Here is a 12,276-nt window from a genome sequence, read left to right on the forward strand (position 1 = left end):
TTAGCTGCTAAAGTACTCTATTTATCAACTGTCCATTGTTTGTATGGCAGATTTGCTGTGTTATAGTAAGTGTGAATATTTGGCCCACTGAAATTTGACATGTTAAGTGTTTACCTCGTCCACAAACTTTAGTTCTTGGTTTGTTATTATTTGGTCAACGAGTCCGAAATCTAGGAGCACATTGACAATCTTTCTCGCCACTTCGGCAGCAGTTTTGTTGCGAATGGGCTTTGCAATAACCCATTTAGTGAAAAGATCTGTCATGGTGAGGATATACCTGCAAGATACATTACATATGTTGCATTTGAGTTCATGTATTATTGTAGCCCTTTTGAACTTTCAGGAATAACATAGCACACTTGACTCACATGAAGTTCTAGAAATTAAGCACTTAATCCTATACACTTTTTCTCCTCTATGCCATAACAATAATGGGTTTTAGCAGAACTCTTTCTCGTGCTGCCCGGCACTAAAACATAACGTGGAGATTGGTCTGCGAACATAGGGTTACCCATGCATGAGGGAATTTGTTGAGATGCTTTTTGTACTATTTAACATACTTTTCTGTTGCTCATATTGCTAGTAAATAGAGTATTGTTAGTCCAAACGGGCTGGACACCGCTAGGTGCATCACAAACAGCTTAGAACAACATACCTCCTGCCCTTTGAAGTGGTGTGAAGTGGGCCAATAAAATCCATCCCCAAAACACTCCATGCGCAGGTTCCCTTGGCGGGATGCTGGCCCGGAGCCACCATGTTAACTGTGTCATTGCGCTGACACTGAGGACACGCATCAACCTGCAAAATAAACAGAAAGACAAACTTCCATCAAAACGTCCTGGTATTCTTTTGGACTGATGCAACAGTTTTGTCAGGATGTCTCACCCATTTGTTAGCATCCGCTCTGATGCTGGCCCAGTGGTATGATGTCATAATTCTCTCCACTGTCCTGCGCCGGCTCGGGTGGCCTCCAGTGGAAACACTATCGTGGCACTCTCTCAGCACTTGATCTCTTTCCTCGATGTTCATAACTACCAAACGCAACTTGTCCCGGAAATTGTAGTACAAACGGTTATCTATAAAAAGAAATAATATCTTATCATCTGCATTTCATTTGTTACATTTAATACAAACTGGATATGCTGACTAAAATAGAGAATGTTGCAACATCACAACTACTGAGTCAATAGAACAAATCCCAAATAAATGCATTCGGAAATAACTTTGTAGCACAGTAGAATGTAGTGTTCCTGTTATTGGGATCTCTGACTGCATTGTATATCTAACCTTTTACTAAGTAACACTTGGAAGATCTCCTGACAGCCGCCTTCCTGCGTTCACGGTTTTTACAGCAGTCTGTCAGAGGATGGTAGCGACCATTCTCCAGATAGTGCTGGACCTCTGTGAACAACTGGAAGCTCCCCATTTCAGCAATCTCCAAAACACCGACAGGAATTAAACAGAGAAAACTGAATAGATAACAGCTATAATTTCACCGCCTAGAGAATATTTGTGGCCATGTACAAGTAGAATAGAATTTACCAATCTACAATCAATCTTAATATATTATTAATCTAAATATATTTGCCTCAAAAAGGCCATTAAAAATGGCCGAAGTACCACACATAGAAAATAGTACAACATCTCTGTCATTGCAAATCAAGTACATCCCTTCATGGCAGCTGTGTATCTGCCTAGGAAAGTATTTTTTGTATACATTGCAGCAAATACGCAATCATAAAAAGTTAGCTCTATCATGCCAAGTAATCTTGTTCAGTCCATCAGCACACCATGCACATGAATAGCCTAATACACCAAGTAACTTCGACTCTTACCGATTAATTTTTTTTTTTTTACAGCAGTGGGGATTTAGTAATTGAGTGTATAAGACTAGCCGAGATCCAGCCCCACAAAAACATCTGAATAGAATATAACAGGCAGAGGAAGGCGCTTTTTCAAGGATCAAGGCGGTGATGCTAAACTCTAGATATTTATGTCTCATTGCGAGGAGGGAAATTGTGAACGCTCTTTTTGTTAAGTAGCCTATGCAAACTATGCACAGATAATTTAATCATAAAAAGATTTTGCGTTAGGTTGGAAAAATGGTAATTGATCATGACAACTGCAATCTAACAATTTGCAAAACTGTTGTCTTTCAACAGGCTGTGGACATGATCTTACCTCAATGCGGGAAGGGAAAGTGGTTTTTTTGAGGGGTTTTTTTTTTGGCGCGGACTAGAGGAGTTTTTCTTTGTTTTCTTTTTTTAATGCGGCGAATGGCCAAGTACACCCAGCTGCAGCCTGCGGAACGGGGCGGGGCTACAGGTCGAACCTGTAATGCATTGGTGATTTCACTGGTTTAGCGAACCTGTAATCCCGCCCATTGATGATTTCATTGGTTTAGAGGTCGAAACAGGGCGGGACTACAGATCGCCTGTAATCTAAATTGAGAATCCACTATGGTTGGAAACGAGGGCAGAAGTGGTTTGTTTACTTAGTGGTAGTTACCGTAAATCCTCTAATAGTTTGCCTGTAGTCAATTAAAAGCCGGGTCTCCGATAATGGCCGGGGCCGTGGTCGACACGAACAAATAAAGGCCGGCCTCAAATACAGGCCGGGGAAAAAACAAAGGAAACAAGACTAGGTCAAAACCTCTCTCCGCCGCTGTCCTCTCCATTCTATTCTTAGCTTCAGTTAGCTTCAGTTAGCTTCAGCTTACATGCAAACAACGGTGAATACCGGTAAACTCCTGGTGCCTGTTTGTAACTGTAGTTTGTAGTAACGTACAAGTGCCACAAGATGGCTCGGCCGGCGGAAGTCTCTGGAGCATGCCGTCGTCGATTACCGTAATTATCGGTAATGCATTGCAGTAACAAAAAAAACGGCTACCTAACGAACCCCAACAGAAGCAGATCAGAAAACAAGGAGGCTTCGTACTAAAATATGAGCAAATATACTTATCAAACAGAGGGAATTAGAAATAAAGGCCTGTCTCTAATATAAGCCTGCTTCCAATAAAGGCCTGGTACCCTCTGCAGTTGAGGTAAATAAAGGCCTGGGCCAATATTAGAGGATTTACGGTATTCAATTTAGTTTCCTACCCTGTTGCATGTAAGAAAAGTCAATAACACCAGCAATTAAAATAAAATGTTTTTATGGTGAAATATATTTATTACCTTTTCGATTTTTTTCAGATGACAAAGACAGTACAATTGATTGATGATTTTATTGGTTTAGCGGTCGACTTCATTGTTTTAGCGGACGATTTCATTGATTAGCGGTCGACCTGCCCGCCCCGATCTGTAGCCCCGCCCCGTTCTGCAGGCTGCAGCTGGGTGCTTCTCGCTGAGCTACTAACCTTCTACAGGTGTCAATCAAAGTTTTACAACAATCAGAACGCAACACGTCACTCTGACTCTGATAAGGAGGAATCGGAGGACCTGAACAGCTTCAATACTGACCAAGGAGGTTTTATATTAACCATAGACCGTAAAACTGACACCTCTTCTTCTGGTCTTTGGTTTTGGAATCGTGCTTCTGCTGTAAGATATCATGTCAAACGCATCATGGAGAACATTAGCCCTGATTCTATAGGACTCTTTGGGAATCTTTAGTTGTTGTATTGGTTGTTGTCTCTTCTCCTAAACGGTCCCGTGCTAGGAGTCCTCCCTACAAACGTCGGAGAGGTCAAACAAACTACATCGTATTTCACTTTCCCAAACAGGTGTACATATTGTCCTTCACTTGTCTGCTTGTCACTTGTCAATTTTCAGACTTTGTCAAAGACAAGTACACCCAAGGTCTCCATCATAATGAAGTCAAAGATGGCCGACAGACGCCTCGACTTCCTCGCAGGTAGCTGTAGCTACCAACCTCCTTGCTATAGGCCAGTGGTTCTCAACGTGGGGTCCGGGGACCACCAGGGGTCCGTGAGGGGGTTCCAGGGGGTCCCCAGCAAATTGACGAATTATTCAACTTCACCATTATTTAATTTACAAGACGTTAACACAATTAGAGAATGTAAAGGAATGACTATTTTGATCATAGTTTCACTGTTATCTCTCTACCTACAATACAGACAGTCATGAAATTCTGGACAAAATCATACCGAACAATAAAAATATTCTCAAATTTGGGTCCGAGAGACAAAATCTCATCAAATGGGGGTCCGTGGCTCTAATGTGGACTAAGTTAGGGTCCTTGATATCAAAAAGGTTGAGAATCACTGCTATAGGCTACTGTGCCTCCGAGCAATAAGCTCGCTGCTGCCACCGGTGGCCGAGCGGTAGATTGAAAGGTAGATTTGGGTTTCTGAATATATTGTTACTGAGAGATCCTAATTATTGTGCAGTATTTTCAATGTCTCTCACGTGTATTCTCTTGTGTAAAGTACAGGGCCGGGAGATGTCACTATTGTGTATCCATATGTCAAGTGCATTTCCTACCAATGTATGGTGCTTTACCATAGCTCATTGGCTGTGGCTGTAATTTGATTATAATCAAATGTTTTGCTACCAAGACGGCTGTGTGGTAATGTAACAAGACTATGAATATAGCAAGTGGAGATAAGACAACACAGCGGCACATTCTGTGATTTGAGCTGCTGTTCACCAATATTTCTCAATGCATCATATTTGTGCCATAATCCAGAGGTGAGTGTTCATATAGAGGCCCAATTCAGAGTACTTATTTGACCACAAGGGTAATAAAAAAAATAAAAAAAAAATCACCCGATTAACATGTTACTCCATGTTCTTGGACAGTGCTGTCGTTAGCAAGTTCCTCCCCAAGCTGGAAGCACACAGCCTCATTTTGCAATTGTTCAATTTTGGATTTTGTACATGTGTGATAAGAACCTTGGTTCTGGGAGTTCATGTTGAAATATGAAAACCCTCTCAGTATTGATATGGTTGAAATTTTCTTTACATAACATGTGTACAGTTGGCAAGTGTTTGTAATCAGTCTTAGCTCGTGTGAGTTTTCAGGATGTAAAGAAACATACTGTTACTCAGTGTGTGGTCAGTGTAATGATGTAATCTTGGGATGATAAAGCATATTTCCTTTAACACAATATTTGAGGAATGAGCTGAATAAAGAGCAAGTACAGAAACTGGAGTCTCAGACATGTGCGCTTTATTGGATTGTTATTGGTCAGTGTACACCAGAGGCAGACCGCCCCATGCACAAACCTTTACACCTCCACTCAAGGTAAAAGCTTTGTCTTTTGCATAATGACAAAAACAAACTGGACCAAGTATCATTTAAGGCTGAAAGTACAAAAACAAAGTCTCAGATTACATAATTTACATATTAAGCAATACTACAGGTCTGTTGGGCAGTGGGCCCACCAGGGAATAAACCTTCATAGAGGCAAATAAGGTGGTGAACAAACAGACATCTGGAATGGCCTACACAAACACGACAATGGACATCATGTTCCTCACACGCATAAACCCCGCCTGGGATGCTCTGGTGAGATCACTTCCTGCAGAGTTTCTCCCCCATCAGGGGGCATGGTACCATAGCCATAGTGATGAGGGGGAATGGAAGAGGTGCTGGGGCTCTGCATACACCAGTGTGTTGGTGTGCTAGGCATGTATGCAGAGCCAGAGTCGTTTGGGTTTGTAGCGGTGTGTTTAGGGGGGAGGAGGGGCTTGACAAGTCTGTTTAGAAGCACTTCCTGTGGACGATGCTGGGGCCGGACTCATCGTACTCCTGCTTGCTGATCCACATCTGCTGGAAGGTGGACAGGGAAGCCAGGATGGAGCCTCCGATCCATACAGAGTACTTCCTCTCTGGGGGAGCAATGATCTGCAGGGAGGAAGATGAACGAGGCCTTGTTACAACAAAATCAATACTAGACTCATTCCACATCCGTTCTGACAGACACAGATGCACTTAATCCTACAGGCATTTAAGTCTAGCAAGTACAGTAGTGGATAAATCAATAAAAACATTAGGAGATGAAATTCAGCCAGAAGCACTAATGTTAATGACGGTGGTTCTCCTGCATTAACTCAGTTTATAGAGCAGTAGAGGTGTGGAGAGATTTCCAGAACATTTTCTCTCATCATGGGGGGGGGGGTCATAGAGCAAAAAGGAGGAAGAGTTTTACCTTGATTTTCATGGTGGTGGGTGCCAGGGAGGTGATTTCCTTCTGCATGCGGTCAGCGATGCCAGGGTACATGGTGGTGCCACCAGACAGCACTGTGTTGGCGTACAGGTCCTTACGGATGTCGACGTCACACTTCATGATGCTGTTGAAGGTTGTCTCATGGATACCGCAAGACTCCATACCTGTGAAGAGGTTGACGTGTTAAGTTTAATGCAGCTTACATTTAATTTGTTTGCATATACACTTTGCTCCGTTTTAGTCATATTTCCCCTAATGTGACTCACCAAGGAAGGAGGGCTGGAAGAGAGCCTCGGGGCAACGGAACCTCTCATTGCCGATGGTGATGACCTGTCCGTCAGGCAGCTCGTAGCTCTTCTCCAGGGATGAAGAAGAGGCAGCGGTGCCCATCTCCTGCTCGAAGTCCAGTGCAACGTAACACAGCTTCTCCTTAATGTCACGCACAATCTCACGCTCGGCTGTTGACAGGAAAAGAGAACCAGTTAGTAAGTTGCGTGTTCCAATTTGCAATACGAACATGTTCCGACTTGCAATATGAGCTTGTTGTGGTGAGAATGTGTGTGCCAACCTGTGGTGGTGAAGCTGTAGCCCCTCTCAGTCAGGATCTTCATGAGGTAGTCTGTGAGGTCCCGGCCAGCCAGGTCCAACCTGAGGATGGCGTGGGGCAGGGCGTAGCCCTCATAGATGGGCACTGTGTGGGTCACACCATCACCAGAGTCCATGACAATACCAGTGGTACGACCAGAGGCGTACAGGGACAGCACAGCCTGGATGGCCACATACATGGCAGGGGTGTTGAAGGTCTCAAACATGATCTGGAGGAGAAGAGTGGGAGATGAGACATGAGTCACTGCATCAGTGATGCACATCAATAAAGTCAACACATTAAATAACCTGAAGTAAGCTAGTATGGGTTAGTACAGTCCAATTCACAGCACACTGTCCTGAGTACATACTGTGCCAAAACCAAGCCATAATAGCCTATAGTTTGGTCATGTGATTGTATTCTAAAAGATAGTGTCCCAACAGCCTACTCTACTAGTAAAGTGTTGCATCATGCAGTCAACATTGGTGGTTAGTTGCTCAACAGCTATTGAAGTAGTTGATCTAACACAAGCCAAGTCTGAAAACCGCAATGATCATGCTCCAACTAGTCAGTCCTGATGCATCATAGTGCAGAGAGGCAGAAACCTGAAGCTTCCACAGAGATGGAAAGATCAGCTCGGGACAGAGGAAACCTGGAGAGTGAAGGAGCAGGAGGAAATTGAGCAGCAGAAGTGATAGACCAGCTACAGCTTCCTGTTGCTGGGCACTGCAGGTGAGCAGAGTAGAAGGCCAGATACACAGAAATTTGAGTCAACTCTAGTTACCTGGGTCATCTTTTCCCTGTTGGCCTTGGGGTTGAGGGGGGCCTCTGTGAGCAGGACTGGGTGCTCCTCAGGGGCAACTCTCAGCTCATTGTAGAAGGTGTGATGCCAAATCTTCTCCATGTCATCCCAGTTGGTGACAATACCGTGCTCGATGGGGTATTTCAGGGTCAGGATACCCCTCTTGCTCTGTGCCTCGTCACCAACATAGCTGTCTTTCTGGCCCATACCAACCATGACACCCTAGGGAGGCAAACAGGATAGTGGTTAGGTGATTAGTGAAGCAAAACAAAAGCAAACTCAAAATGTGCACAACTGTAGCTAATCATAACAGTTATGTTTCAGATATTCTGCATCTACAGTATGTGGTGGGGAAACTGTACCTGATGTCTGGGACGTCCAACAATGGAGGGGAAGACGGCACGTGGAGCATCATCTCCTGCAAAGCCAGCTTTGCACATACCAGATCCATTGTCAACAACCAGGGCGGCGATTTCGTCTTCCATTTCTGAAGGGAAAAGAAAAAAAATGTTTAAAACTAATGTTGTGTGAGGGGAATTTATGGCATTGTACCAGCATCAAGTTGGTTAAACCCTTGTCATTATTGGGACTGGACGCTGGATGTCGCAGTGGCGCGTGTGCCAGTCCAAACCCAGTGCTGAGAAACAAAGGCAGTTTCTCCCTCGGTCTCGCCATGGCCATATAAGGCAATAGTCAGACCAGCTTAGAGATGATGGCAGCCCGGCCCGGGAAGCCGCCCCATGTGTCATTGAACTACAAACGACTGTCACACAGTCGGCCACTCCCTTAGCTAGTACAGTCATAACAGAATTAACCTGCCACACAAAGCCGATGGCTACAGGCACCGTTGAAGAATTAGTGTAAACTTCCCTCAACCTGGCATGTCAATGATCAAGTGTAACGGTAAGCCATGATGACCGTACAAGGTTAGATAGAAGAAAAGTCAACTTCTTACTGGCATTCGTGTAATGTACCGTAAGAGTCAAGCCATGTCATTAACTACAATTTACGTTACCAACAGACTACAGTTTAAAATTTAAAGTTTTCCCCTGCAAGTCTCAAGCCGTGTCATCTGCAATCTATGCCGCGTATGTGACACCTGAGAAGCGGAGCGGCATCAGCTGCCATTCATTCTGCTGAGGCACAGTTACAAGGCGAAGGCGTCAAAGCAAATGTTAACATGTAAGCAGAAGGGTCAAGCTTTAATCTGGATCATTAAAACTGACCGATGAGGACCGCTGACAAGCCAGACAGACTATTAAACACAACGATACCGAAACCGGATAGTTCACAACATGCCAACACATACACAACACCTGCTGGGTGGATGATACCGATCGATCAGAAAACGGATATCAAGAATGACACTTAACCTACGTGACCAAGCAAAAGTTACCAACGTAAACTTGAGTCAAATGTGAAACCTGACTAGCCAGTGGGTTAACTTCAGCTGGCTGGCTCAAGTTTAAAAAAAGTAAATTGTGGCAATGCATTTGATCCTGAAATAAAATGTCATCGCAAATCATCTCTGCAGTTCTCTTACCTGTGTGTGGGAGGGTTATCGGCTTGGGAGAATCGTGAATGAATGCAACACTCCGCTAGGATTTAGTGTCAGGACTCGACTGCAATGGAAGCCAATAAATTGCAGGATTTTATCGGAGCTCGTGCTGCAGCCCCTCTCCATAAAAGGCGAACTTTCCGCACAGCGCCGTCTGATTGGTCCAGCTGCATCCATTAGGTGTGGCGCATTCAGATTGTGTGTCTGCGCTCTGACAAGACAGGGGGAAGCATCATGAAAAGTAACCTATATAAAATTAAAATTATTAATCTGATGTCATTCAGAGTTCAATAAAACATTTATATTCCGTCCCTCTCTGGCAATAATTGTTGTATTAATTCTTGATTGTTGGTGATGTTGATGTGGAGCACTTTGTTGTTAAATGTCTGTCTTTAATTGTAATGTCCTTTCTGTTGTGGTTGTATTTGTCTGACAGTTGCCACAGACACAAAGAGAATTTCCGAAAGGATAATAAACTAACTAACTAACTAACTAACTAATAGTGACAGACAATTCAAGTAGGCAACAAAACACAGCAGAAAATCTTGGTCTCAATCTCCAGAGTCCTTTGGCAGTTCACAGGATAAAATGTTGCCTCTGAAAAGGTTTTGTGTTGATGACATTGAGGTAATGAATAAATGTTGATGCAAACCAATCTACAGTGTAATGGTTTTAATTCCAGGCATCGTCCGCATTACAGAGGGGCCTACAATGCCTGTTTGACTCCTTACACTTCAGAATAAACACCATAGAACCACATTAGATTAATACAAGCATTCTATTCTATTCTGTTGTATTCTATTCTATTATTTGTGCATTTAAGGAGTGCCTACGTGCAGAACATAGACCAGCAAATGTTGGACGTAATGGATCCAATTTATCTGAGAGACAAGGGAATACAATAGAATTGAATTGAACTGGATTAAACTGAAGCCTGTGTTAACCCACTCGTTGCAACAAAAGTGAGCAAATAGTTTTATTTTCTCTCTCATCTCAGATGGTAGAGCTCATATGCAAGGCCAGGAAAGGGGCGATTACAACCTCGGGTCACTGATAGCCCTGTTAACACGTTGACACGTCTGCACCGCATACCAGCGAGTCTCACACACACACACACACACACACACACACACACACACACACACACACACAGCAGTGTGACAGTGGAGGTATGGTCACAGCAAACTCTCAGAGGCTGTAAATCTGTTATCTATCATCACTTGTCTGTTTATGTGTGAAGGAGTGCTGGGGGAAGTTTAAACTTGCCTGCCTCAATTAGAGAGCTGTTATGGACAGGTGTGTCTTTTCCGGAACATATCTATATTTGGTGTCAAAATGAAACTATGGGCCTATTATGGATATATCTGCTTATGACTCACATTGCCATGCACAATGCTGCATATTCACATGTCTGCTCATGTGCACATGCCACCAAACCTCAAATACCTGTGAAGGTGTGGCATATTTTTCCATAACAACAGACTCCTTGCGCAATGCTCGTATTATAACTTGACTAGAGATTAAGTGGGTGTGTTAGGGTGCTGTTTTAGCTCAATAAGGGCACTGGACTAAGACCCATAAACTTACACTAGGAATTCCCACTGGCTGTATGTGTTCCAAATAAGGATATATGGAGCCAGCTCACCAAAAGTGACAGGATGTAGGTTTCACAAAGCCTCACTTCTGCAGCTGCACGCAGGAAGTGACCACACAGATACTTACACACACTTATGTCATCAGGTATGTTGTAAGAGAGCCGCTAAGGACACCATACAGGGGGGTGGATGAGCTTGATCAGGGAATTGGCTGTCCAGACTGTCATTATCCTGCCCCAGACAGGCATAGGCACACACACACACACACACACACACACACACACACACACACACACACTCACACACACACACACACATACACACACACCAAGTATAGACCCAGGGCAGGACAACCATCCCTTTAAGAGTTCCTTTGGATGACGTCCATATAAGGAGATATTGGAGAGCGTCACATGGGGGGAAGAATGCACTGCTCAGGTCATGTGACCGGTCTGAGGAAATGAATGAATCTCCCTTTTTAAGGGTGTGTGTGTGTCTGTGCATGCCGTTTTAGCATGTCACTTTTCAGCTTGATAGATTTCCATATAATCCACCAATAGGCAAAGATTCATGTTCAAAGAGAGAGAGGGAGGGAGGAAGATGGGGGAGAGAAAGGTAACAGTTTCAGATAAGCTTGCAACTTGGCACTCACTCACTCACTCTAATTTCTCAATGTTTCCTCTCAACACTTTTACCCAACATTGGTCATTTTACATGCACGCGGTGTAAACAGACACACACACACACACACACACACTCTGCCTCCCTGCGTTGCTCCCTCACACATTGAGAGAAACTCACAGGCCTGGCTCTCAGCTCTGACTAAGACCGTATATGGAAGAAGCTACCAGGTAGCTTCTGCCTGCTTCTCACTCATCCCTCTCTCTCTATCTCCTGTCTCTCTCTCTCTCCCTCTCTTGCCCTCTTTCTCTTAAACACACATTCTCTCTCTTCTTTTATCTCCCACATTTTTTCATTTGCTGTTTCTCTCCTCGATCATTCATTTCCGTATTCCCAGGACACTGACAATTATAGGAGTGTGTTATTTGTGTGTTTCACTCTGTAGCAGTCTTTCCCAGTCATTTATGGCATCACATTCCAACTGAGTTTCATACACGGCATTGAGAGGTGTGGCGTGTTTGAGAGAGAGAATGAGAGAGGGAGAAAATGTGGATCAGATTCTTTGAATGTAATATTAGCGGATAATTATTTCTCCAAGCAATGGTCTATGAGTGTACAAAATATATCAGTATTTTAAATGCACAAGCACTATAGAAGTGTGGTGTTGCCCTTTTAATCCCTGATGCCAAAAATAGAATAAATGTATCCTCTCCCTGAGTGAGACTTAAGTTCATTAAGGTATACTTGTGCTGTTGTCATTAACCCAAAAGAAAAAGTCTTGTCATTTAAGGCCCTGACCCATAGATTAAGAAACATTGCTACAGAGCAACGCCTGGAATTGTCATCCTGACCATTTCAAGTAGACTTTCAATTAGACAGCATCTATATTCAGAGCCCATGAACTTTACATCAGTGTATACATCAGAAGTAGATTGTTTCCTCCAGAGATCAAAATGGAAAATAACCAATGGAAACCTTTTT

At 43.5% G+C, this 12,276-nt stretch overlaps 1 protein-coding gene across 1 annotated transcript; it reads right to left on the reverse strand.

Annotated features, from left to right (window-relative positions):
- Positions 1–5,111: 5,111 nt before the first annotated feature.
- On the reverse strand, positions 5,112–9,193 carry actb1 (actin, beta 1). The gene is made up of 7 exons (XM_071909375.2): positions 9,065–9,193; positions 7,884–8,008; positions 7,504–7,743; positions 6,702–6,948; positions 6,400–6,591; positions 6,116–6,297; positions 5,112–5,811 (listed from the first exon to the last, which is right to left on the reverse strand). The coding sequence occupies exons 2-7, from the start codon at positions 8,004–8,006 to the stop codon at positions 5,668–5,670; spliced, it is 1,128 nt and encodes a 375-aa protein (XP_071765476.1). The 5' UTR covers positions 8,007–8,008; positions 9,065–9,193; the 3' UTR covers positions 5,112–5,667.
- Between the last annotated feature and the right edge of the window lie 3,083 nt (positions 9,194–12,276).

Source organism: Centroberyx gerrardi, chromosome 3, assembly GCF_048128805.1.
Source record: "Centroberyx gerrardi isolate f3 chromosome 3, fCenGer3.hap1.cur.20231027, whole genome shotgun sequence".
Lineage (NCBI taxonomy): Eukaryota > Metazoa > Chordata > Actinopteri > Beryciformes > Berycidae > Centroberyx > Centroberyx gerrardi.

Excerpts from the sequence above, each read along its gene's own strand:
- actb1 (XM_071909375.2), bottom strand. The coding sequence starts at position 8,006 with ATGGAAGACGAAATCGCCGCCCTGGTTGTTGACAATGGATCTGGTATG. Across the intron at positions 7,744-7,883 it reads TTGGACGTCCCAGACATCAG|GGTGTCATGGTTGGTATGGG; the intron begins GTACAGTTTCCC and ends TTGCCTCCCTAG. Across the intron at positions 6,298-6,399 it reads CTTCCAGCCCTCCTTCCTTG|GTATGGAGTCTTGCGGTATC; the intron begins GTGAGTCACATT and ends ACCTCTTCACAG.